The following is a 27,550-nucleotide window of genomic DNA, read 5'->3' on the forward strand; positions in this document are numbered from 1 at the left end:
TTTGGGTGAATATAGACATGACCGGGAATGTTTTAAAGCATATGTGGACCGGCTAGGAATGTATTTCACTGCAAATAACATAATTGAAGTTCCAGAGAATGCAGTCCAGAATCAGGCGATATTGGAATGGAAGCAAGCACTCTTCTTATCTGCAGCTGGACCTGAATTGTATGAAACCCTGTTAAATCTGCTTGTGCCTGATGAGCCAAAGGATACAACGCTTAGAGATTTTAACGAAGCTGGAACAGCACTACAAACCCAAACCGTTAGAAATTGCTGAAAGCTATCGTTTTGGTATACAAAATCAAAAGGCTGATGAAAGTGTCAGTGATTACATTGTAGCATTAAAAAAGCTATCTATTCACTGTAATTTCAGAGACTTTCAAAACCGAGCATTGCAGGATCGTTTTGTTTGTAGGGTGAAAAATGATGCGATCAGAAGAAAATTATTGACGACGGATGACTTGACTTTTGTGATTGCTTGTCAGACAGTGAGGTCGATGGGCATAGCCGATCAATATTCCCGAGAATTTCATAATAATTACGGTCGTCAGTCAACCGAGGTGAATCGCCTGCAGATTCAAGTAAAAGCGGTGGGGGCCCAAAGTCTCAGAAACTGGAAATTCGAATAGAGTGTCGAAGTCATGCTATAGGTACCTGTGACAACACCTTGCTCAAAGTTGTCTATATGTGAAGGCAGAGTGTTTCTGAAGAAAGATTGGGCATCTTGCGAAGGCATGTCGACTGAAGGTTAAACCAGCTTTCAAAGCTATGAGTCCAGCGTTAAAAGCTATGAGTAAAAATCCCTTGAGACTACATAGCGCAGAAGAACAACAACAGTACATGGAGATGTTAGAGTTACACATCATCAGGAGCACGAGGTTAATGGACAGCGATTCAGAAAGTATCAAAATCCACATAGATGTTGCAGCATTCAAGATACCAATGGACATCGACACTGGTGCATCTGTGAGTGTAGTACCGGAGTCGTTATACCTCGACAAATTGTGGGATTTCCTATTGGAGAAAGCCAAGATAAAGCTGCGAGGCTACTCGGGACAGAAAATTCATGTGGTAGGTCGTATCACCGTACCGGTGAAATAGAAGGATCAATTTCAGAACTTGCCTGTAATAGTAGTGAAATGAGCCAAGCCTGCCTTACTAGGAAGAAATTGGTTGAGATCACTGAAGCTGGATTGGAGTGAGATTTTCCATGTGGAAGCGAGATTTGCATCAACGGATGATATCAAAAAGTATCCGAAGGTGTTCTGCGAAACGGGCAGTCTGATCCAAGGCTTCAAGGCAAGTGTCAGGGTAGAGAAGGACATTAGATCGGTTTACTACAAGCCACGTTCCTTACCATTTTCAGTCAAGGAGAAAGTTGAGCAAAAACTCAAAAGACTAGAGACTGAGAACATTATTTGTAAGATAGATCAATGTAATTGGGCTACACCCATTGTTGTACCTAAGTCCGATAGTAAGGTAAGATTGTGTGGTGATTATAAGATAACCGTAAACCAGGTTCTAGAGGGTAATGTCCCCAATACATTGCTAAATATAGAAGTTTTGTTCACAACACTGACAGGTGTCAGATCTTTGCAAAACTAGATCTTACAAATGCCTACTTACAGCTTGAACTAGATGAGGAGTCCAAGTCATGTTTGACTATAAATACTCATGTAGGCCTATATCAATTTAATAGGCTACCGTTTGGAGCGTCTTCCGCCCCTGCCATATTCCAAGGGTTATGAACCAGATTTTGCAAGGTATTGAAGGAGTAGTATGTTATTTGGATGACATACTAATTTCAGCACCAAATAGGCAAATTCATAATAACATTGAATGAAGTCCTCAAACGGCTAGAGAAGCACAGAATACGAGTGTCTGCTCGTCAGTGTGAGTTATTTAAAAACTCAGTAGAATACATGGGGTACAGAGTAGACAAAGATGGTTTACATCCAACCATGGGAAAGCTGGATGCAATTAGAAATGCACCCACTCCCATGAATGTCACTGAACTTCGTTCATTCTTGGGTCTTTTGAACTATTATGGGAAGTTCCTACCAAATTTGGCTACAGTATTACATCCACTGAATGACCTATTGAAAAAACAGGTCCATTGGAAGTGAAAGAATGTGATACAGCATTCAAGGAGTGTAAAAGCAAATTGGTAGAGAGCACCATGTCAGTTCACTATGACATATCTAAGGAGATTAAGCTAACATGTGATGCCTCTCATTATGGAGTTGGGACAGTGATCTCTGATGTACCATGTAGTTGGGAGGAGAGACCAATTGCTTTTGCTTCACGCATTCTCAGTGTCAGTGAGAATAATTATGTGCAAATTGAAAGGGAAGCTTTGGCATTTATTTTTGGGGTCAAGAAGTTTCACAAATACTTGTATGGTCATAAGTTCACCATCGTTATGGACCATAATCCCCTGACAGCAATCCTCCATCCAAAGTCCCTAGTTCCAACATTAGCTGCAGCCTGAATGCAGAGATGGGCTTTGATTTTGTCAGCATATGCATATGACATTGAGTACAGACGATCACAGTAATGCTGATGCAATGTCTAGATTGCCTTCCCGATCACAAGTTACACCTGATAGGGAAGAAGTGTTTTATTTTTCATACATTGATGAACTGCCAGTTAAGGCTGAAGAGATTGGTAGAGCAACCAAACGTGACCCAGTGATGTCAAAGGTGTATGATTTTATTGCAAATGGATGGCCAAACCAGGTATCAGACAAAGCTATTCATCCATAATTCATTCCGACGAATTAAAAATGGATGATCAGTCGATAAAGATTGTATCATGTTGGGTGCAAATGTGGTTATACCAAATAAATTTAGGTCCAAATTATTAGGAGACCTCCATGACCAGCACCTGGAAATGTTCTTGACCAAGAGTTTTGCATGCAGATATTTATGGTGGCCAGGTCTTGATAAAGATGTAGAGTACATCGTGAGTCAATGTACGACATGTCAATTTGTAAGCAAGCAACCACCATCAATACTATTACAGCCATGGAAATAGCCTCCCAGAGTATGGCAAAGGCTACATATTGATTTTGCTGAGTTAGAAGGGCAACAATTGTTCATTGTGATTGATAGCCATTCGAAGTGGGTTGACGTGTTTCCAATGTGGAAAATAACAAGTAAAACACTGGACATTTTGCGAAATTTATTTTCTTCATTTGGCCTCCCTGAAGAAATTGTTTCAGATAATGGACCACAATTTTGTTCAAAAGAATTTGTACAGTTCACAAGCAAAAATGGTGTGAAACATACCAAGATTCCATCGTATCACCCTACTTTGAATGGTGCAGCAGAGCGCACTGTACAAATTGTAAAACATGCCCTCATAAAACAAATGTTAGATCCAAATCCAAAGAAACAACATTTGTCATTGGATCACAAATTGGCTAATTTTTTGATAACATATCGTAATACTCCTCACCTAACTACTGGTAGAACACCAGCAGAGTTGTTTCTCAAACGACAGCCATGAACCAGATTCTCGTTGTTAAAACCAAATTTGGCACAGTCCGTAGAAGAGACACAATTAAGACAGAAAGAGAATCATGATAAAGGTAGAGTAAAAGAGAGAAGTGTGAAATTAAACCAGAAGGTGAGAGTGAAGAACCATCACCATAAATGGTTAAAGTGGCTACCAGGAAGAGTGGTGAAGATATGTGGTCCTCGCACATATTTGGTCAAAATGTTTGATCATGGACTGGTTGGGTTTGTTCATATTGATCATATTTTACCTACAGACGTAGAAGGAGTTGAAAGTGAGAATGATTCAATTATTTCTGACTCATCAAATAGTTTTGATATACCAATAGCATATCCTACCTCTAATGTACTGGAAAAAAATCCAAGAGAAAATCCGAATGTAAGTCTGAGTCCAAGTCAGGAAAACAAACAGCCTGAAGTTAGAGTGCGTTCAAATGAAAATCAAGGAAATTCTGTGGAGGAAAATGTTCCTCAGGATGAGCCTCGAATGAGAGTAAATTCGACACCATGTATGGAAGGTTCTGTTCGAGAGCGAAGGTATCCTCTTCGAAACAGAAAACAAGTGGTTAAGTTAAATTTGTAAATAGGGAAAAAAAGTCTATATCCTGTGTTATGTATAAACATGCAAGTTATGTATGATGTTGTTATAATAACTTCTTCATTAAGGAGGGAGAAGTGTAATGTCTGTAAACTTGTAATGTTTGTGGCTCCACACTGTGGATGTGGATGTATTTTGTACTGCAACTACAGAGTTAATAATAAACAGAACCAGCCATGTTCCGGAAGCTTCCGACCGAGCTGTTAGAAGCTGTGTGTGCTGGGCTCTGTGAATATATCACAAGATCCAATAAAAAACCCGGGACCTAAAGAACACGTGGTGGATGGAGAAAGCACAGGAGACACAACAACTGGCCGACAGCCACGATATGCGAGGATTCTTCATTGCAGTCGAGGCCACCTACGGTCCAAACTCCCGAGGCCCCACCCCACTCCTGGCCAAGAACGGGGAAACACACATCAAGGACACCGAGGCAGTCAGGGCCCGATGGAAGGAGCAAATTGAAGATCTCCTCAATCGAGACTCTGCCTTTGACTCGAGTGTTCTCGACTCCATCCCGTAGCATGCGACTCACCATCAACTCAGTGAAATTCCAACATTGCACGAGGTAGGCAAAGCCATAAAACAGCTCAAGAATAACAAGGCTACGGGTGCGGATGGAATCCATGCTGAGGCACTAAAGTATGGTGGAGAAGCGCTGTTGGCATGGATACATGACCTCATCGCTCTCATCTGGAGGGAGGAGAGCATGCCGGAAGATCTCAAGATGCAGTGATTGTGACCATATCTTTAAAAAGGGGAAAAGTCCTACTGCGGCAACTACAGGAGAATCTCTCTGCTATCAGCCACTGGGAAGGTTGTCGCTAGAGTTCTCCTCAACTGTCTTCTCCCTGTGGCCGAGGAGCTCCTCCAGGAATCACAGTGCAGATTTCATCCTCTACGGGGCACAATGGACATGATCTTTGCAGCACGACAGCTGCAGGAAAAATGAAGGGAGCAGAGGCAGCCTTTATACATGGCCTTTTTCGATCTTACAAAGACCTTTGACACTATCAACCGTGAGGGTCTATGGAGCGTCCTCCTCCATTTCGGATGCCTCCAAAACTTTGTCAACATCCTTCGCCAACATCATGCAGGCCGTGATCCTTACCAACGGATCCACTACAGACGCAATTCACATCCGGATCGGGGTCAAACAAGGCTGCATCATCGCTCCAACCCTCTTCTCAATCTTCCTCACCGCCATGCTCCACCTTACAATCAACAAGCTCCCCGCTGGAGTGGAACTAAACTACAGAACCAGTGGGAAGCTTTTTAACCTACGCCGCCTCCAGGCCAGGTCCAAGATCACCCCAACGTCTGTCGTTGAGCTGCAGTACATGGACGATGCTTGCGTCTGCGCACATTCTGAGGCTGAACTCCGGGATATAGTGAATGCATTCACTGAGGCATATGAAAGCATGGGCCTTACGCTTAACATCGGTAAGACAAAGGTCCTCCAGCAGCCTGTCCCCACCGCACAGCACTGCCCTCCAATCATCAAGATTCACGGCGCGGCCCTTGACAACGTGGACCATTTCCCATATCTCGGGAGCCTCTTAGCAACAAAGGCAGACATTGATGTGAAGATTCACCACGCCTCCATTGCGCCAGTGCAGCCTTCGGTCATCTGAGGAAAAGAGTGTTTGAAGACCAGACCCTCAAATCTACCACCAAGTTCATGGTCTACAGGGCTGTAGTAATATCCACCCTCCTGTATGGGTCTGAGGCATGGACGATGTACAGAAGGCACCTCAAGTCGCTGGAGATATACCACCAATGATGTCTCCGCAAGATCCTGCAAATCCCCTGGGAGGACAGGCACACCAACACCAGTGTCCTCATCCAGGCTAACATCCCCAGTATTGAAGCACTGACCACACTCGATCAGCTTCGCAGGCCACATAGTTCGCATGCCAGATACGAGACTGCCGAAGCAAATGCTTTATGCGGAGCTCCTTCATGGTAAATGAGCCTAAGGTGGGCAGCGGAAGCATTACAAGGATACACTCAAAGCCTCCCTAATAAAGTGCGACATCACCACTGACACCTGGGAGACCATCGTCAGTCTCCCCATCACGAGACGCTGACCCTACACTCTCACCTCCCAGTCAGAAGGTCGAAGGTTCGAGACCCACTCCAGAGACTTGAGCACGTAATCCAGGCCAGCACTCCAAGTTCAAGAAGGCGGCCGATGCCCACCTTCTCCGTGCAACTGGGATGGGCAATAAATGCCGGCCATACCAGCGACACCCACATCCCCAGAATGAATTTAATAAAGGAACGGCGGTTTTAAGTCAACCTCTTCCCAGGGAGCTCGATGGGATTCAAAGCTTTTGAATTTAATTATAAAGAATGTGAGCTGGCAGAAATGAATGTTTGCTCAAGTTAATGAAACCCAGATCTCTGCACCTGGTGTTTGTGTCTAAACATTTCAGCAATGAGAAGCCCAGAGGGAGGTTTCAGAGAACGGAAACCAGACTGGGGAAAGAATGAGAATCTCCAGCAAAGCTTCAACAGGCTGTGGTGTAATCCCACATTACTGACAGGCCTGTGTCGATCGGTCCTTATAGACCACAGCCATCGTTCATTAAACACTGAGCTTCCAATTGTAAACCGTCCGTCCCCAATGGGTGACCTCCTGCTAATGGAAGGTCGCCAATAAAGGGCCTTTTCCCCAAACTAATGTCCCCAGTGCCCCAGCCTCACGGGGACTCAGGGCTGTGAGCAGGGAACCCACCGAATGTCTGACAAACCAGATTTAAACACAAACTGTAATCCCAGGCTCATTTCAGCTCCGTCAGTGAGCAGGTTACTGGGGGGCGGTGAATCAAATAGGAGCTGGCAGTGAGAATTAAACTCCACCCACAAAATACACAGGGTTTCTGGTGAATGAGCCCACGCAATGTGGGAGGGAGGGGGAGAGTGAAGAATGAATTCTAAAGCGCCATTCACAATCTCAGTACTGCCCCTCGGACTGTGCAGCGCTCCCTCAGCACTGCCCCTCCGACAATGCAGCGCACCCTCAGCACTGCCCCTCCGACAGTGCAGCGCTCCCTAAGTACTGACCCTCCAAGTGTGCAGCACTCCCTCAGTACTGCCCCTATGACAGTGCAGCACTCCCTCTGTCCTGTCCTTCTGATAATGCAGCACTCCCACAGTACTGACCCTCCAACAGTGCAGCACTCCCTCAGTACTACCCCTCCGACAGTGCAGCAGTCCCTCAGTACTGCACTGGGAGTGTCGGCCTGGATTATGTACTCAAGTCTCTGGAGTGGGACTTGAACCCTCGACCTTGCCTGTCTGCCTCTATCTGTGTTTATGATTAAATTTGCGCGTGGGCAATACAGAGAACGGGAAACAGAGAATAACAGGAGACGGAACCGAGACTCCTCATCATTCAAATTGCTCGGTAGAAAAATCCATCCACTGGTGACAGGGTCAGGGGTCAGTCAGCCTTCGCCACAACAACAGTAAATCATTCTTCAAACATTCTCCTGTCTGAGCTGCTAAAGTGAGCAGAACATTGTCAGAGACAGCAGCGCAGTGAGGGAGCTCTGATCCAGGAATAAAGAGACTGGGAAAGTTTAATGTGCAGCTGGTTTACTGGGGACAGTGGGCAGTGAGTGAGATATTGGTCAGGGACAGGATTCATGCCTCTGGTTTAATCCACTTACTGTCGCCTCTCCCGGGCCCTCGATTTCCCGTCTGAATATTAAAGATTTAGTCCCAGACCCAATAGAACGGACTGCGATATTTCAGACGAATGTTTGGCTCGTTCAGACTGACATCCCGTCTGCTTTTCCAACCTGCTTAAAATAAACTCCCTGAAAACAGGGGAAATATCACAGAATCTCACAGCACAGAAAATAAAAACATAAGTAATGGGAGCAGGAGTAGGCCATTTGGCCCCTCAAATCTGCTCTGTCATTCAATAGATCATGGCTGATCTGATCTCGGCATCAAATCCACTTCCCTGCCCGCTCCGCATAACCTTTGACTCACTTCTCAACCTTTCTTCATAAGGTAACCCCTTCATGTCAGGAATCAACCTCGTGAACCTACTCTGAACTGCCTCCAATGCAAGTGTATCCCTCCTTAAATAAGGAGACCAAAACTGCTACAACTCCGTACTTCTACATAATATAAAAGCAAAATACTGCAGATGCTGGAACATGAAATAAAAACAGAAAATGCTGGAAATACTCAGCGGGTCAGGCAGCATCTGTGGAGAGGAAAACAGAGTTAACGTTTCAGGTCGATGACCCGTCGTCAGAACTGGCGAATGTTCGAAAAGAACAGATTCTTAAGGAGCACTGAAAGGTGGAGGGGAAGAAAGAACAAAAGGGAAGGTCGGTGATAGGGTGGAAGGCAGGAGAGATTAGAGAGACAAATGGGATGATGGACCAAATTGAAATGGCAATGGCAGAAGTTATAAAAAGGTTAATCTGGACAGATCTTCCTCCACCATTTCTGCCACTTCCAGCGTGATCCCACCACCAATCCCATCTTCCCCTCCCCTCCCCCTCATCATTCTGAAGGGACCGCTCCCTCTGCGACATCCTGGTCCATTCCGCAGTCACCCCCAGCACCCCCTCCCCTTCCCACAGCACTATCCCGTGCATGTGCAGGAGATGCAACACCTGCCCTTGTACCGCCTCCCTTCCCACTGTCCAGGACCCCAAATACTCCTTCCAGGTGAAACAGTGATTTACTTGTACTTCTTTCAATTTAGTATACTGTATTCACTGCTCACGCTGTGGTCTGGGCAGGTACAGCATGGGTTGGAAATAGAGTAACACTCACCCTACACTGTCCCAAAAAACACTCCCAGGGCAGGTACAGCACGGGTTAGATACAGAGTAAAGCTCCCTCTACACTGTCCCATCAATCACACAATGGGACATTGTGATGCCATGAAAGGTGATATAGAAATACAAGTCTTTATTTTAAAGTTAAGAAGCAGAAACTCCATATTTACATTCACCAGCTGTCACGACTCACTGGGATTTCCATAATTGGTGCTCGGATTCAGAAATAATTGGCTGTCAGCATATTAGCCGAGCAAGGCCCAGACTGTGTTTCTATAGAAGTAGTAATGATCCTCCCTTTTAATTCGACAGTTCGAGTAAACCTCACAACACATGTAGTGAATTCACTGAGATGAGGATTTCTAGTTAACCACATCATCCTTCAAACTCATCGAGAGTGACTGAATTTAAAGGGACCGAAATAGTGAGGTGATCCTGTCACTTTATAAATTCATTCTCCCCTGGTCAGTCTGTGTCACTGTGCCCCGTGTCCCATCTCTCTCTCCCCTCACCCCTGGTCACATTGTGTCACTGTGCACCAAGGCCCATCTCTTTCTCACCACCCCCACACCCCTGGTCACACTGTGTCACTGTGCCCCATGTCCCACCTCTCTCTCCCCTCACCCTTGGTCACACTGTGTCACTGTGCTCCGTGTCCCACCTCTCTCTCCCCTCACCCCTGGTCACACTGTGTCACTGTGCCCCGTGTCCCATCTCTCTCTCCCCTCACCCCTGATCACACTGTGTCACTGTGCCCTGTGTCCCATCTCTCTCTCCCCTCACCCCTGGTCACACTGTGTCACTGTGCACCAAGGCCCATCTCTCTCTCCCCTCACCCCTGGTCACACTGTGTCACTGTGCACCAAGGCCCATCTCTTTCTCCCCGCACCCCCACACCCCTGGTCACACTGTGTCACTGTGCCCTGTGTCCCATCTTTCTCTCCCCTCAACCCTGGTCACACTGTGTCCCGTGTCCCATCTCTCTCTCCCCTCACCCCCACACCCCCGGTCACACTGTGTCACTGTGCCCTATGTCCCATCTCTCTCTCCCCTCAACCTTGGTCACACTGTCACTGTGCCCTATATCCCATCTCTCTCTCCCCTCAACCTTGGTCACACTGTCACTGTGCCCTGTGTCCCATCTCTCTCTCCCCTCCCCTCCTCACCCCCGGTCACACTGTGTTACTGTGCCCATCCTACAATGAGGAGCCCACTCTGCCCGCAGTATTCCAGATGTGCCTCTCCCTCGGTTTGTGCAGAGTCACTGTGAGTGTAGCTTTGCAGCACGAGAAACACTCAAATGAATGAACAAATCGGCACTGAAGTGGAATAGGAGGCAAATCCTTTGAGCTGGTGCCAGAGATGAACAAATTGAGGATTACAGAGCCAGCGGGAGATTCTATTTCCCACAACGAGATCGATGAGGATTAACTGACACCTTTGGTCTGGAAAAACTAAAAAAACAATCATATCCGCTCCATCACCAAGATCACCCATTTCCACCTCCGTAACATCACCCGTCTCCACCCTCCCTTGGCTCATCTGCTGCTGAAATCCTCATCCAAACCTTTATTACCTCCAGACTCGACTATTCCAGTGTTCCCCTGGCCGGCCTCCCACCTTCCACCCTCCATAACCTTCAGCTTATTCAAAACTCAGCTTCTCCGTATCCTAACTCGCACCAAGTCCCGTTCCCCCATCACCCCTGTGCTCACTGACCAACGTTGGCTCCCGGTCCGGCAACACCAAAGTGGCGAGTGCCTCACCTCCTGACTCCCCAAAGTATTTCCTCCATCTTCAGGGTGCAAGTCATCCACTTGCCTGGATGAATGCAGCTCCAACAACACTCAAAAAGCTCAACACTGTCCAACACAAAGTAGCCCACTTGATTAGCACCCCACCCAGCAGCTTAAACATTCAGTCCCTCACAAAGGACGTACCGTGTCTGCAGTATGTACCATCTCCAAGATACACTACAACAATTCACCAAGGCTTCTTTGTCTTCACCTCCCAAACCCGTGATCTCTATCACCGAGAAGGACAAGGGCAGCACGCGCATGGGAGCAGCATCCAGATTCCGCCCCAAGTCACACACTATCCTGACCTGGAAGTATATCGCTGTTCCTTCATAATTGCTGGGTCAGAATTCTGGAACTCCCTCCCTAACAGCACTGTGGGAGTACCTTCACCACACGGACTGCAGTGGTTCAAGAAGTCGGCTCACCACCACCTCGAGGGCAATTAAGGATGGGCAATAAATGTCGGTCTTACCAGCGATGCCCACATCCCGTGAACAAATGTTTAAAAAATGAAGAATGTGACTGGGACTGAGTCTCCCAGCAGGAACGGCAGTATCTCCCTCTGCCCAGTCTCAAAGCCCATGGTGAGATTGGAAGTCTCGTTCTCTGGATTACTGGTCCAGGAACAGGACTGGAAGACTGCGAACATGGTACCTTTGTTTCAAAAGGGAGAAAGGTATAGACCGAGTAATTACAGGCCAGTCAGCCTAACCTCTGGTGAGAAAATTATTGTAGAAAATTCTGAGGGACAGGATAAATCTTCATTCAGAAAGACACGGATTAATCAAGGACAGTCAGCATGGATTTGTTAAGGGAAGGTCACTTGATTGAATTTTTTGAAGAGGTAACAAAGAGGGTCGATGAGGGTGCTGCATTTGATGTAGTGTATATGAATTTTAGCAAGGCTTTTAATTAGGTCCCACATGGCAGACTGGTCCCGAAAGTAAAAGCCCATGGGATCCAGGGCAAAGTGGCAAGATGGATTCAAAATTGGCTCAGAGGCAGGAAGCAAAGTATAATTGTTGATGGGTGTTTTTGTGACTGGAAGGCTGTTTACAGTGGGGTTCCGCAGGGCTCAGTTCTAGGTCCCTTGCTTTTTGTGGTATATATCAATGATTTAGACTTGAATGGAGTGGGTATGATAAAGAAGTTTGCAGATGATACTAAAATCGGCTGTGTGGTTGATAATGAAGAAGAAAGCTGTAGACTGCAGGAAGATATCAATGAACTGGTCAGGTGGGCAGAACACTAGGAACGCAGGGAGTTCGGGCAGAGTAGTCGGAGATAGCGTGGGGAGGCCTATTAAAAGGCCCAGCAGGAGTTCGTGGTCGAGGAGGCAAGCGGGGAGTTCCAGCAGTGTCGTCGGAGGCAGCGTGGGGAGGCCTATCAAAGGCCCAGCAGGAGTTTGTGGTCGAGGAGGCTAGCTGGTGCAGCTACAACAGGGGCAGAAGGCAAAAAAGCAGAAAGAAATCGAAAGATGATATCACAGCCAAGGGGTAAGTGATCAGCTGGTAAATGTTGAGTAGCTTTTCTTTTTCTTTTCCTTTATCAGTAAGTAACCTTTAGCATTGTTGTTGGCAAATTAAGTTAATCTAGGGGTTAAGTCATGGCAGGAGAGCTCGGACACGTGATCTGCTCCTCCTGCAATATGTGGGAAGTCAGGGACGCTTCCAGTGTCGCTGACGACTACATATGCGGGAAGTGCATCTGCCTGCAGCACCTGACAGGCCGCATTGTGGCACTGGAGCTGTGGGTGGATTTACTCTGGAGCATCCACGATACTGAGGATCACGTGAATAGCACATTTAGCGAGTTGGTCTTAACGCAGGTAAAGGGTACACAGCCGGATAGGGAATGGGTGACCAACAGGAAGAGCAGTGCAAGGAAGGTAGTGCAGGAATCCCCTGCGGTCATCCCCCTGCAAAACAGATACACCGCTTTGGGTACTGTTGAGGGGGATGACTCATCATGGGAGAGCAGCAGCAGCCAAGTTCATAAAATTGTGGGTGGCTCTGCTGCACAGCAGAGCAGGAAAAATAGTGGGAGAGCTATAGTGATAGGGGATTCGATTGTAAGGGAAATAGATAGGCGTTTCTGCGGCCGCAACCGAGACTCCAGGATGGTATGTTGCCTCCCTGATGCAACGGTCAAGGATGTCATAGAAACATAGAAACATAGAAAATAGGTACAGGAGTAGGCAATTCGGCCCTTCGAGCCTGCACCACCATTCAATATGAACATGGCTGATCATTCACTCAGTACCCCTTTCCCGCTTTCTCTCCATACCCCTTGATCCCTTCAGCCATAAGGGCCATATCTAACTCTCTCTTGAATATAACCAATGTACTGGCATCTACAATTGTCTGCGGCAGGGAATTACACAGGTTAACAATTCTGAGTGAAGAAGTTTCTCCTCATCTCAGTCCTAAATGGCCTACCCCATATCCTAAGACTGTGTACCCTGGTTCTGGACTTCCCCAAATTCGGGGACATTCTTCCCGCATCTAACCTGTCCCGTCCCGTCAGAATCTTATACGTTTCTATGAAATCCCCTCTCATCCTTTGAAACTCCAGTGTATAAAGGCCCAGTTGATCCACTCTCTCCTCATATGTCAGTCCAGCCATCCCTGGAATCAGTCTAGTCAACCTTCGCTACACTCCTTCAATAGCAAGAACGTCCTTCCTCAGATTAGGAGACCAAAACTGAACACAATATTCCAGGTGAGGTTTCACCAAGGCCCTGTACAACTGCAGTAAGACCTCCCTGCTCCTATACTCAAATCCCCTAGCTATGAAGGCCAACATGCTATTTGCCTTCTTCACCGCCTGCTGTACCTGCATGCCAACTTTCAATGACTGATGAACCATGACACCCAGGTCTCGTTGCACCTCCCCTTTTCCTAATCTGCCGCAATTCAGTTAATATTCTGCCTTCGTGTCTTTTCCACCTCACATTTATCCACATTATACTGCATCTGCCATGCATTTGCCCACTTACCTAACCTGTCCAAATCACCCTGCGGCCTCTTAGCATCCTCCTCACAGCTCACATCGCTACCCAGTTTAGTGTCATCTGCAAACTTGGAGACATTACACTCAATTCCTTCATCCAAATCATTAATGTATATTGTAATGTATATTGTGCGGCACTCCACTAGTCACTGCCTGCCATTTTGAAAAGGACCCGTTTATCCCGACTCTCTGCTTCCTCTCTATCCATGCCAGTACATTACCCCCAATACCATGTGCTCTGATTTTGCACAACAATCTCTTATGTGCGACCTTTTCAAAGACCTTTTGAAAGTCCAAATACACCTCATCCACTGGTTCTCCCTTGTCCACTCTACTAATTTCATCCACAAAAAATTCCAGAAGATTTGTCAAGCATGATTTCCCTTTCATGAATCCATGCTGACTTAGACTGATGCTGTCACTGCTTTCCAAATGCGTTGCTATTTCATCCTTAATAATTGATTCCAACATTTTCTCCACTACTGATGTCAGACTAACCGGTCTATAATTAACCGTTTTCTCTCTCCCTCCTTTTTGAAAAAGTGCTGTTACATGTGCTACCCTGCAGTCCATAGGAACTGATCCAGAATCAATAGACTGTTGGAAAATGATCACCAATGCATCCATTATTTCTAGGGCCACCTTCTTAAGTACTCTGGGAGCAGACAATCAGGCCCCGGGGATTTATCGGCCTTCAATCCCATCAATTTCCACAACACAATTTCCCACCTAATAAGGATATACTTCAGTTCTTCCTTCTCACTACACCCTCGGTCCCCGAGTACATCCGGAAGGTAATTTGTGTCTTCCTTCGTGAAGACAGAACCAAAGTATTTGTTCAATTGGTCTGCCATTTCTTTGTTCCCCATTATTAATTCACCTGAGTCTGACTGCAAGGGACCTACATTTATCTTAACTAATCTCTTTCTCTTCACGTATCTATAGAAGCTTTTGCAGTCAGTTTTTATGTTCCCGGCAAGCTTCCTCTCGTACTCTATTTTCCCGCTCCTAATTAAACCCTTTGTCCTCCTCTGCTGAATTCTAAATTTCTCCCAGTCCTCAGGTTTGCTGCTTTTTCTGGCCAATTTATATGCCTCTTCCTTGGATTTAACACTATCCTTAATTTCCCTTGTTAGCCACGGATGAGCCACCTACCCTGTTTTATTTTTACTCCAGACAGGGATGTACAACTGTTGAAGTTCATCCATGTGATCTATAAATGTTTGCCATTGCCTATCCACCATCAACCCTTTAACTATCATTTGCCAGTCTATTCTTGCCAATTCACACCTCATGCCGTCGAAGTTAGCTTTCCTTAAGTTTAGGACCGTAGTTTCTGAATTAACTGTGTCACTCTCCATCTTAATAAAGAATTCTACCATATTATGGTCACTTTTCCCCAAGGGGCCTCGCACAACAAGATTGCTAGTTAGTCCCTTCTTATTACACATCACCCAGTCTAGGATGGCCAGCTCTCGAGTTGGTTCCTCGACATATTAGTCAAGAAAACCATCCCTAATACACTCCAGTAAATCCTCCTCCACCGCATTGCTACCAGTTTGGTTAGCCCAATCTATATGTAAATTAAAGTCGCCCATGATAATTGCTGTACCTTTATTGCACACATCCCTTATTTCTTGTTTGATGCTGTTCCCAACCTCACAACTATTGTTTGGTGGCCTGGAGCCATGTCTCTGTGATGACAATTACATCATATCCATTAACTGCTATCTGCGCAGTTAATTCGTCCACCTTATTCCGAATACTCGTCGCATTGAGGCACAGAGCCTTCAGGCTTGTCTTTTTAACACACCTTGCCCCTTTAGAATTTTGCTGTAATGTGGCCCTTTTTGTTTTTTGCCTTGGGGTTCTCTGCCCTCCACTTTTACTATTCTCCTTTCTACCTTTTGCCTCTGTCTCCCGCTTGTTTCCCTCTGCCTCCCTGCATAGGTTCCATCCCCCTGTCATATTAGTTTAACTCCTCCCAAACAGCACTAGCAAACACTCCCCCTAAGACATTGGTTCCGGTCCTGCCCAGGTGCAGACTGTGCAGTTTGTCCTGGCCTCACCTCCCCCAGAACCGGTTCCAACGCCCCAGGAATTTGAATCCCTCCCTTCTGCACCACACCTCAAGCCACGTATTCATCTGAGCTATCCTGCGATTCCTACTCTGACTGACTATCACGTGGCACTGGTAGCAATCCTGAGATTACTACTTTTGTGGTCCTACTTTTTAATTTAGCTCCCAGCTCCCTAAATTCATCTCGTAGGACCTCATCCCGTTTTTTACCTATATCGTTGGTACCTATGTGCACCACGACAACTGGCTGTTCACCCTCCCTTTTCAGAATGTCCTGCACCTGCTCCGAGACATCCTTGACCCTTGCACCAGGGAGGCAAAATACCATCCTGGAGTCTCAGTTGCGGCCGCAGAAATGCCTATCTATTCCCCTTACAATTGAATCTCCTATCACTATCACTCTCCCAATCTTTTTCCTGCCCTCCTGTGCAGCAGAGCCACCCATGGTGCCATGAACTTGGCTGTTGCTGTCCTCCCCTGATGAGTCATCCCTCTCAACAGTACTCAAAGCAGTGCATCTGTTTTGCAGGGGGATGTCCGCAGGGGACCCCTGCACTACCTTCCTTGCACTGCTCTTCCTGTTGGTCATCCATTTACTATATGGTTGTGTACCCTTTAGCTGCGATAAGACCAACTTACTAAACGTGCTCTACACGTCATTCTCAGCATCATAGATGCTCCAGAGTTCATCTACCCGCAGCTCCAGGGCCACAACGTGGTCTGTCAGGAGCTGCAGGCGGATACGCTTCCCACACACGTGTCTCGGAGAAGGTGCAGGACATTCTGAAAAGGGAGGGTGAACAGCCAGTTGTTGTGGTACATTTTGGTACCAATGATATAGGTAAAAAACGGGATGAGGTCCTACGAGACGAATTTAGGGAGCTCGGAGCTAAATTAAACAGTAGGACCTCAAAAGTAGTAATCTCAGGATTGCTACCAGTGCCACGTGCTCGTCAGAGTAGGAATCGCAGGATAGCTCAGATAAATAAGTGGCTTGAGGAGTGGTGCAGAAGGGAGGGATTCAAATTCCTGGGGCGTTGGAATTGGTTCTGGGGAAGGTGGGACCAGTACAAACCGGACAGTCTGCAGCTGGGCAGGACCAGAACCAATGTCCTAGGGGAAGTGTTTGCTCGTGCTGTTGGGGAGGAGTTAAACTAATATGGCAGGGGGATGGGAACCCATGCAGGGAGATAGAGGGATATAAACTGGAGGCAGAAGCAAAAGCTAGAAAGGAGAATAGTAAAATTGGAGGGCAGGGAATCCCAAGGCAAAAAACAAAAAGGGCCACATTATAGCAAAATTCTAAAGGGGCAAAGTATGTTAAAAAGACAAGCTGGAAGGCTCTGTCCCTCAATACGAGGAGTATTCGGAATACGGTGGACGAATTAACTGCGCAGATAGCAGTTAACGGATATGATGTAATTGGCCTCATGGAGACATGGCTCCAGGGTGACCAAGGCTAGGAACTCAACATCCAAGGGTATTCAAACATTTAGGAAGGATAGACAGAAAGGAAAAGGAAGCGAAGTGGCGTTGCTGGTTAACGAGGAAATTAATGCAATAGTAAGGAGGGACATTAGCTTGGATGATGTGGAATCGGTATGGGTGGAGCTGCGGAATACCAATGGGCAGAAAATGCTAGTGGGAGTTGTGCACAGGCCACCAATCAGTAGTAGTGAGGTTGGGGACAGCATCAAACAAGAAATAAGGGAGGTGTGCAATAAAGGTACAGCAGTTATCATGGGCGACTTTAATCTACATATTGATTGGGCTAACCAAACTGGTAGCAATGCGGTGGAGGAGGATTTCCTGGAGTGTATTAGGGATGGTTTTCTAGACCAATTTGTCGAGGAACCAACTAGAGAACTGGCCATCCTAGACTGGGTGATGTGTGATGAGATGGGACTAATTAGCAATCTTGTTGTGCATGGTCCCTTGGGGAAGAGTGACCATAATATGGTAGAATTCTTTATCAAGATGGTGAGTGACACAGTTAATTCGGAAACTAGGGTCCTGAACTTAAGGAAAGGTAACTTGGATGGTATGAGACGTGAATTGGCTAGAATAGACAGGCAAATGATACTTAAAAGGTTGACGGTGGATAGCCAATGGCAAACATTTAAAGATCACATGGCTGAACTTCAACAATTGTACATCCCGGTCTGGAGTAAAAATAAAATGGGGAAGGCGTCTCAACCGTGGCTAACAAGGGAAATTAAGGATAGTGTTAAATCCAAGGAAGAGGCATATAAATAAGCCAGAAAAAGCAGCAAACCTGAGGACTGGGAGAAATTTAGAATTCAGCAGAGGAGGAATAAAGGTTTAATTAAGAGGGGGAAAATAAGAATACGAGGGGAAGCTTGCCGGGAACATAAAAACTGACTGCAAAAGCTTCTATAGATCTGTAGAGAGAAAAAGATTAGTGAAGACAAACGTAGATCCCTTGCAGTCGGATTCAGGTGCAATTATAATGGGGAACAAAGAAATAGCAGACCAATTGAACAAATACTTTGGTTCTGTCTTCACGACGGAAGACACAAATAACCTTCCGGAGGTACTAGGGGACCGAGGTTGTAGTGAGAAGGAGGAACTGAAGGATATCCTTATTAGGCGGGAAATTGTTTTAGGGAAATTGATGGGATTGAAGGCCGATAAATCCCCGGGGCTTGAGAGCCTGCATCCCAGAGTACTTAAGGAAGTGGCCCTAGAAATAGTGGATGCATTAGTGATCATTTTAAACAGTCTATCGACTCTGGATCAGTTCCTATGGACTGGAGGGTAGCACATGTAACAGCACTTTTTAAAAAAGGAGGGAGAGAGAAAACAGGTAATTATAGACCAGTTAGCCTGACATCAGTACTGGGGAAAATGTTGGAATCAATCATTAAGAATGAAATAGCAGCACATTTGGAAAGCAGTGACAGGATCGGTCCAAGTCAGCATGAATGTGTGAAAGGGAAATCATGCTTGACGTATCTTCTGGAGTATTTTTGAGGATGTAACTAGCAGGGTGAACAAGGGAGAACCAGTGGATGAGGTGTATTTGGACTTTCAAAAGCCTTTTGACAAGATCCCACACAAGAGATTGGTGTGCAACATCAAAGCACATGGTGTTGGGGGTAATCTACTGCGGTGATAGAGAACTGGTTGGCAGACAGGAGGCCGAGAGTCGGGATAAACGGGTCCTTTTCAGAATGGCGGGCAGTGACTAGTGAAGTGCCGCAGGGCTCAGTGCTGGGACCCCAGCTCTTTAAACATACATGAATGATTTAGATGAAGGAATAGAGTGTAATATCTCCAAGTTTGTAGATGACACTAAACTGGGTGGCGGTGTGAGCTGTGAGGAGGATACTAAGAGGCTGCAGGGTGACTTGGACAGGTTAGGTGAGTGGGCAAATGCATGGCAGATGCAGTATAATGTGGATAAATGTGAGGTTATCCACTTTGGGGGCAAAAACACGAAGACAGAATATTATCTGAATTGCGGCAGATTAGGAAAAGGGGAGGTGCAACGAGACCTGGGTGTCATGGTTCATCAGTCATTGAAAGTTGGCATGCAGGTACAGCAGGCAGTGAGGAAGGCAAATGGAATGTTGGCCTTCATAGCTAGGGGATTTGAGTATAGGAGCAGGGAGGTCTTACTGCAGTTGTACAGGGCCTTGGTGAGACCTCACCTGGAATATTGTGTTCAGTTTTGGTCTCCTAATCTGAGGAAGGACGTTTTTGCTGTTGAGGGAGTGCAGCGAAGGTTCACTAGACTGATTCCAGGGATGGCTGGAGAGACTGGATCAACTGGGCCTTTATACACTGGAGTTTCGAAGGATGAGAGGGGATCTCATAGAAACGTATAAGATTCTGACAGGACTGGACAGGTTAGATGCGGAAAGAACGTTCTGTATGTTGGGCAAGTCCAGAACTAGGGGACACAGTCTGAGGATAACTGGTAGGCCATTTCGGATTGAGATGAGGAGAAACTTCTTCACTTTTAGAGAGTTGTTAACCTGTGGAATTCCCAGCCACAGAGAGTTGTTGATGCCAGTTCATTGGATATATTCAAGAGGGAGTTAGATATGGCCCTTATGGCTAAAGGGATCAAGGGGTATGGAGAGAAAGCGGGAAAGGAGTACTGAGGTGAATGATCAGCCATGATCATATTGAATGGTGGTGCAGGCTCGAAGGGCCGAATTGCCTACTCCTTCACCTATTTTCTATGTTTCTATGTTTCTAAATAGAATTCAATCCGGAGAAGTGTGAGGTCGAAAAAGGCAAGGGCATACACATTAAATGGTAGGACACTGAGCAGTGTAGAGGAACAAAGCAACCTTGGAGTGCATGTCCACAGATCCTGAAGGTAGCAGGCCAGGTAGATAAGGTGTTTGAGAAGGCATACGGAATAATTCCCTTAGAATACAAGTGCAGTGAGGTTATGCCTGAACTATATAAAACGCCACTTAAAACCGAGCTAGAGTACTGTGTGCAGTTCTGGTCAGCACATTACAGGAAAGCTGTGACTGCACTAGTGAGGGTACAGTGGAGTTTTACGAGAATGTTGCATGGACTGGAGAATTTTAGCCATGAGGACAGATTGGATCAGCTGGTGTTGTTTTCCTTGGAACAGAGGAGGTGGAGGGGAGACCTTATTGAAGTATATAAAATTGAGGAGCTTACATTGGGTGGATAGGAAGGACCTATTTCTCTTAGTAGGGGGGTCAACAACCAGGGGACGTAGATTACATAGAAACATAGAAACATAGAAAATAGGTGCAGGAGCAGGCCATTCAGCCCTTCTAGCCTGCACCGTCATTCAATGAGTTCATGGCTGAACGTGAAACTTCAGTAGCCCCTTCCTGCTTTCTCGCCATACCCCTTGATCCCCCGAGTAGTAAGGACTTCATCTAACTCCCTTTTGAATATATTTAGTGAATTGGCCTCAACTACTTTCTGTGGTAGAGAATTCCACAGGTTCACCACTCTCTGGGTGAAGAGGTTTCTCCTCATCTCGGTCCTAAATGGCTTACCCCTTATCCTCAGACTGTGACCCCTGGTTCTGGACTTCCCCAACATTGGGAACATTCTTCCTGCATCTAACCTGTCTAAACCCGTCAGAATTTTAAACGTTTCTATGAGGTCCCATCTCATTCTTCTGAACTCCAGTGAATACAAGCCCAGTTGATCCAGTCTTTCTTGATAGGTCAGTCCCACCATCCCGGGAATCAGTCTGGTGAATCTTCGCTGCACTCCTTCAATAGCAAGAATGTCCTTCCTCAAGTTAGGAGAACAAAACTGTACACAATACTCCAGGTGTGGCCTCACCAAGGCCCTGTACAACTGTAGCAACACCTCGCTGCCCCTGTACTCAAATTCCCTCGCTATGAAGGCCAACATGCCACTTGCTTTCTTAACCGCCTGCTGTACCTGCATGCCAACCTTCAATGACTGATGTACCATGACACCCAGGTCTTGTTGCACCTTCCCTTTTCCTAATCTGTCACCAGTCAGATAATAGTCTGTCTCTCTGTTTTTACCACCAAAGTGGATAACCTCACATTTATCCACATTATCGTTCATCTGCCATGCATTTGCCCACTCACCTAACCTATCCAAGTCACTCTGCAGCCTCATAGCATCCTCCTCGCAGCTCACACTGCCACCCAACTTAGTGTCATCCGCAAATTTGGAGATACTACATTTAATCCCCTCGTCTAAATCATTAATGTACAATGTAAACAGCTGGGGCCCCAGCACAGAACCTTGCAGTACCCCACTAGTCACCGCCTGCCATTCTGAAAAGTACCCATTTACTCCGACACTTTGCTTCCTGTCTGACAACCCGTTCTCAATCCACATCAGCACACTACCCCCAATCCCATGTGCTTTAACATTGCACATTAATTTCTTGTGTGGGACCTTGTCGAAAGCCTTCTGAAAGTCCAAATATACCACATCAACTGGTTCTCCTTTGTCCACTTTACTGGAAACATCCTCAAAAAATTCCAGAAGATTTGTCAAGCATGATTTCCCTTTCACAAATCCATGCTGACTTGGACCTATCATGTCACCATTTTCCAAATGCGCTGCTATGACATCCTTAATAATTGATTCCATAATTTACCCACTACTGAGGTCAGGCTGATCGGTCTATAATTCCCTGTTTTCTCTCTCCCTCCTTTTTTAAAAAGTGGGGTTACATTGGCTACCCTCCACTCGATAGGAACTGATCCAGAGTCAATGGAATGTTGGAAAATGACTGTCAATGCATCCGCTATTTCCAAGGCCACCTCCTTAAGTACTCTGGGATGCAGTCCATCAGGCCCTGGGGATTTATCGGCCTTCAACACAATTTCCCGACTAATAAAGATTTCCCTCAGTTCCTCCTCCTTACTAGACCCTCTGACCCCTTTTATATCCGGAAGGTTGTTTGTGTCCTCCTTAGTGAATACCGAACCAAAGTACTTGTTCAATTGGTCTGCCATTTCTTTGTTCCCCGTTATGACTTTCCCTGATTCTGACTGCTGGGGACCTACGTTTGTCTTTACTAACCTTTTTCTCTTTACATACCTTTAGAAACTTTTGCAATCCGCCTTAACGTTCCCTGCAAGCTTCTTCTCGTACTCCATTTTTCCTGCCCTAATCAAACCCTTTGTCCTCCTCTGCTGAGTTCTAAATTTCTCCCAGTCCCCGGGTTCGCTGCTATTTCTGGCCAATTTGTATGCCACTTCCTTGGTTTTAATACTATCCCTGATTTCCCTAGATAGCCACGGTTGAGCCACCTTCCCTTTTTTATTTTTACGCCAGACAGGAATGTATATTTGTTGTAATTCATCCATGCGGTCTCTAAATGTCTGCCATTGCCCATCCACAGTCAACCCCTTAAGTATCATTCGCCAATCTATCCTAGCCAATTCACGCCTCATACCTTCAAAGTTACCCTTCTTTAAGTTCTGCACCATGGTCTCTGAATTAACTGTTTCATTCTCCATCCTAATGCAGAATTCCACCATATTATGGTCACTCTTCCCCAAGGGGCCTCGCACAATGAGATTGCTAATTAATCCTCTCTCATTACACAACACCCAGTCTAAGATGGCCTCCCCCCTTGTTGGTTTCTCGATATATTGGTCTAGAAAACCATCCCTTATGCACTCCAGGAAATCCTCCTCCACCGTATTGCTTCCAGTTTGGCTAGCCCAATCTATGTGCATATTAAAGTCACCCATTGTAACTGCTGCACCTTTATTGCATGCACCCCTAACTTCCTGTTTGATGCCCTCCCCAACATCACTACTACTGTTTGGAGGTCTGTACACAAATCCCACGAACGTTTTTTGCGCTTTGGTATTCTGCAGCTCTACCCATATAGATTCCACATCATCCAATCTAATGTCTTTCCTAACTATTGCATTAATCTCCTCTTCAACCAGCAATGCTACCCCACCTCCTTTTCCTTTTATTCTATCCTTCCTGAATGTTGAATACCCCTGGATGTTGAGTTCCCAGCCCTGATCATCATGGAGCCACGTCTCCGTAATCCTAATCACATCATATTTGTTAACGTCTATTTGCACAGTTAATTCATCCACCTTATTGCGGATACTCCTTGCATTAAGACATAAAGCCTTCAGGCTTATTTTTTTAACACCCTTTGTCCGTTTAAAATTTTGCTGTACAGTGGCCCTTTTTGTTCTTTGCCTTAGGTTTCTCTGCCCTCCATTTTTCCTCATCTCCTTTCTGTCTTTTGCTTTTGCCTCCTTTTTGTCTCCCTCTGTCTCCCTGCATTGGTTCCCATCCCCCTGCCATATTAGTTTAACTCCTCCCCAACAGCACTAGCAAACACTCCCCCTAGGACATTGGTTCCGGTCCTGCCCAGGTGCAGACCGTTCGGTTTGTACTGGTCCCACCTCCCCCAGAACCGGTTCCAATGCCCCAGGAATTTGAATCCCTCCCTGCTGCACCACTGCTCAAGCCATGTATTCATCTGCGCTATCCTGCGATTCCTACTCTGACTAGCACGTGGCACTGGTAGCAATCCCGAGATTACTACTTTTGAGGTCCTACTTTTTAATTTAGCTCCTAGCTCCTTAAATTCGTTTCGTAGGACCTCATCCCTTTTTTTACATAGATTTAAAGTAATTGGTAGGAGATTTAGAGGGGATTTGAGGGGCCAAATTTTCACCCAGATGGAGGTGGGGATCTGGAACTCACTGTCTGAAAGGGTGATAGAGGCAGAAAACCTCACCACATTTAAAAATATTTGGAAGTGCACTTGAAGTGCCATAACCTACAGGGCTACGGACCAAGAGCTGGAAAGTGGGATTTGGTTGGAAAGCTCTTTGTTGGCCGGCATGGACAAGATGGGCCGAAATATCTTCCTTCCGCGCTGTAAATTTTCTGTTTCTATGAAGCGCTGTCCCACCACACCCCTGTACGTTCGACACAGCAGCATCTGAGCAGGAGTTCGTGTCTTTGCACCAAGGTTACAGCCACAGTCTGAATCCACTCTCACCCTGGAGTCTTTCCGTCTCACTCACCCACTCACAGTGAATACAGAATCAGGGAATAGAAGTTCCGGAGATGGAACAGATTGGCAAAGAAGCAGCGAGTACACGTGTCAAAAACTGCTCCATATTAAACTATGCAAACCACGGGATAAAGGCCCATAAATTCAGATCGTTTTTATCGATGAACGAAAAAGATTGCCAATTCACACAGTCCCTCATTAGCTGTGAAGCTTTGGGATGTCCTGGGGTGTGAGATTGACACAGTAACACCTAGTCTGGTCTCACTGGGTCCGGACAGTGTTTCACACACACGTAGTGCAATATGCAACAGTTGGAAGGTTTACATCAAAGACTTGGATAGTTTTTATAACAGATCACTAATTGAGCTGGAGAATAATTCCCTCCGATAAACTGCATGTTCTGCAATAAATTATACATTTCAATTATTGCTGAAACATACAGCTGGTTATTAAACAAGGAGTTTTCCCTCTAACAGTGATGTCGGAACCATTTATCCTGAGGAGACGATTAACTCACCAAGAGGATAATTAACATTTAGAAACAGGCCTGAATTTACATCTCAATGACATATTTCCAACTGGGGATATGGGACAGGGCTCAGACACAGGGTCAGGGGCTCTCGGGGGTGTTTATAAACATTGGACCACCCTCCTCACATCTATTACCGTGTCTAATTTTACAAACACTGCCCCCCTTACGGTGCGACACTGGGAAGCAGTGAGTTTTGGGGTTTAACTGTCCTGACCTTTCCTGTTCAGTCCAGCAGTGTTGCATCTCCTCACTGTTCCACTAAATGCAACTTATCAGACTGTTATTCCATCCCCATATCTCCTCCTTCACCAAGACCACCTACTTACACCTCAGTCACATCGCCCATCTCTGCCCCTTCCTCAACTGCTGCTTAAACCCTCATCCTTGCCTTTGTTACCTCTCAACCCGACTATTCCAACACTCTCCCAGCCGGCGTCCCACCGTGTTCCCTCTGTACGTTCATCCAAAACTCTGCTGCCCATATCCTGACACACACCAAGTCCCGTTCACCCATCACCCCTGTGCTCGCTGACCGACATTGGCCTCCAGTCCAGCAACGCTTCAATTCTAAAATTCTCATCCTCATTTTGAAATCAATGCATAGCCTCACCCCTCCCTATCTCTGTAACCCTCTCCAGCCCTAAACTCCTCCCTAACTCTGTAACCCCCTCCAGCCCAAAAGCCCTCCCTATCTTTGTAACCCCATCCAGCCATATACCTCTCCCTATCTCTGTAACCCCCTACAATCCTATACCCCTCCCTATCTCTGTAACCCCTCCCACCCTACACCCCTCCCTACCCCTGTAACCCCTCCCACTCTACACCCCTCCCTAACCCTGTAACTCCTCCCACCCTACAACCCTCCCTATCGCTATAAACCCCTCCCACCCTACACTCCACCATATCCCTGTAACCTCCTCCCACCCTACACTCATCCCTATCCCTGTAACCCCCTCTCACCCTACTCCCCTCCCTATCCCTGTAACCCCCTCCAGCCCTACACACATCCCAATCTCTGTATCCTCCTCCCATTAATATCGTCTCTCTCTGCCACTAGCTCAGAAATATCCAATTAGTCCCACTCTCCTGCTCTTACCCCAATGCTCTCCAAACATCTCCTTTTCCAGTATTTATCCAATTCCCTTGTGACTGTTATTATTCAATCTGCTTACAATTCCCTTTAAGCACATTCCAGATCATAAAAACTCGCTGCTTGAAAAAATTCTCATCTCCCCCCGTGGCTTTTTTGTCAATTACCTTCAATCTGTGTCCTCTGGTTACCGACCCTCCTGCCACTGGAAACAGTTTCTCCTTATTTACTCGATCAAATCTCTTCATGATTTTAAACACCTCTATTAAATCTCCCCCTAACCTTCTCTGCTCGAAGGAGAAAAATCCCAGCTTCTCCAGTCTCTCGACATAACTAACGTCTCACTTCCTGGGTACCATTCTGGTAAATCCTCTCTGCACCCTCTCCAAGGTCTTGACATCCTTCCTAAAGTGCGCTGCCCAGAATTGGACACAATACTCCAGCTGGGGCCTAACCAGTGATTTGTAAAGGTTCACCATAACTCCCTTGCTTTTGAACTCGATGCCTCTGTTAATGAAGCAAATATAGGAGTTTGGATGGAATTGACTTTGATAAAGACCGTTCAGTGAGCGTCCATTCACAGCACCACACACACAACAGAGGCTGTCTCAGAAAGGCTTCTACTCACCAGCGAGCAGTACATCTCGGGAGTCTCTCCACATGTACTGTCGGCGGGATCCAAGCTGACCTTCAGGAACCTGGTGAGCAGGGTGGCCTCGGGCTGGCAAGCCATGTAATCCCAACTCATCCCCTGGTCCCAGTGAAGCTGAGCCTTACACAGGTCATAGTGACCCCAGGACGGGAAGTGCTGCGCGGCGAGAGACAGAGCCGCCCAAAGGGCCTGAAGAGGCAACAAACCGGACAGACGCATCGCTCTGACTGGACCCCGCTCAGCGAGGGGGTTCTCGGTCCATCTGGGGGTGATTCCAGGGAGTCTCCACTCCGACTGGACCCCGCTCAGAGAGAGGCCATCTCGGTGCTTGTAGGTGTTCCAGGTGTTGGGATTCCAACTGTTTTCCCAGTGTTGGTGCAGATGTTTGAGGTCTTGGGATTCCAGCTATTTTCCCAGTGTCGGTGCAGATGTGCCGGGTGTTGGGACTCCAGCTATTTTCCCCAGCTGTTCACTGTGTCAGATAGATGTTCTGATTGGTTGGTCAGTCAGTACTGGGACCAAATGAGATGACTGTCTCCTGACCAGAGTCTGTTTCCCATCGATCATCTCTTCCTTCTGGCATCAGTTCCCTGTTAGGGGAGAAATAAAATCAATGCATTTGAGAACAGGTGCTGCTCCTGACCTTTGACCTTCAATCCCCAATCTCAGACTCTGACTCCCATTGGCTGCAGGAATAATCGCCAGCTAAGAATCATAGCAGCCAACAGGAAGCGGCTAACTGACAGTCGTTATGATCCCTAAAGAGACAAATGGCCAATTATCCTATATTTATTGACGTTGGTTGAGGGACAAATATTGGCCAACACCGGGGAGAAATTCCCTGTTCTTCTTCAAAATAGGGCCATGGGATCTTTTACATCCACCAGAGAGGGCAGACGGAGCCTAAGTTTAATGCCTCATGCAAAAGATGGCACCT

At 46.4% G+C, this 27,550-nt stretch overlaps 1 protein-coding gene across 2 annotated transcripts in view; it reads right to left on the reverse strand.

The window, feature by feature from the left end:
• LOC139268008 (netrin-G1-like) overlaps positions 1-26,993 on the reverse strand; it is a 45,264-nt gene extending 18,271 nt beyond the window's left edge. For both annotated transcript variants that reach the window (XM_070885973.1, XM_070885974.1), the window contains exon 1: positions 26,590-26,993. In XM_070885973.1, the coding sequence (XP_070742074.1) occupies positions 26,590-26,832 (243 nt within the window). In that variant the 5' untranslated portion in view covers positions 26,833-26,993. The remainder of the gene's footprint in view (positions 1-26,589) is intronic.
• Positions 26,994-27,550: the final 557 nt, after the last annotated feature.

This window comes from Pristiophorus japonicus, chromosome 8 (genome assembly GCF_044704955.1).
Source record: "Pristiophorus japonicus isolate sPriJap1 chromosome 8, sPriJap1.hap1, whole genome shotgun sequence".
Classification (NCBI taxonomy): domain Eukaryota; kingdom Metazoa; phylum Chordata; class Chondrichthyes; family Pristiophoridae; genus Pristiophorus; species Pristiophorus japonicus.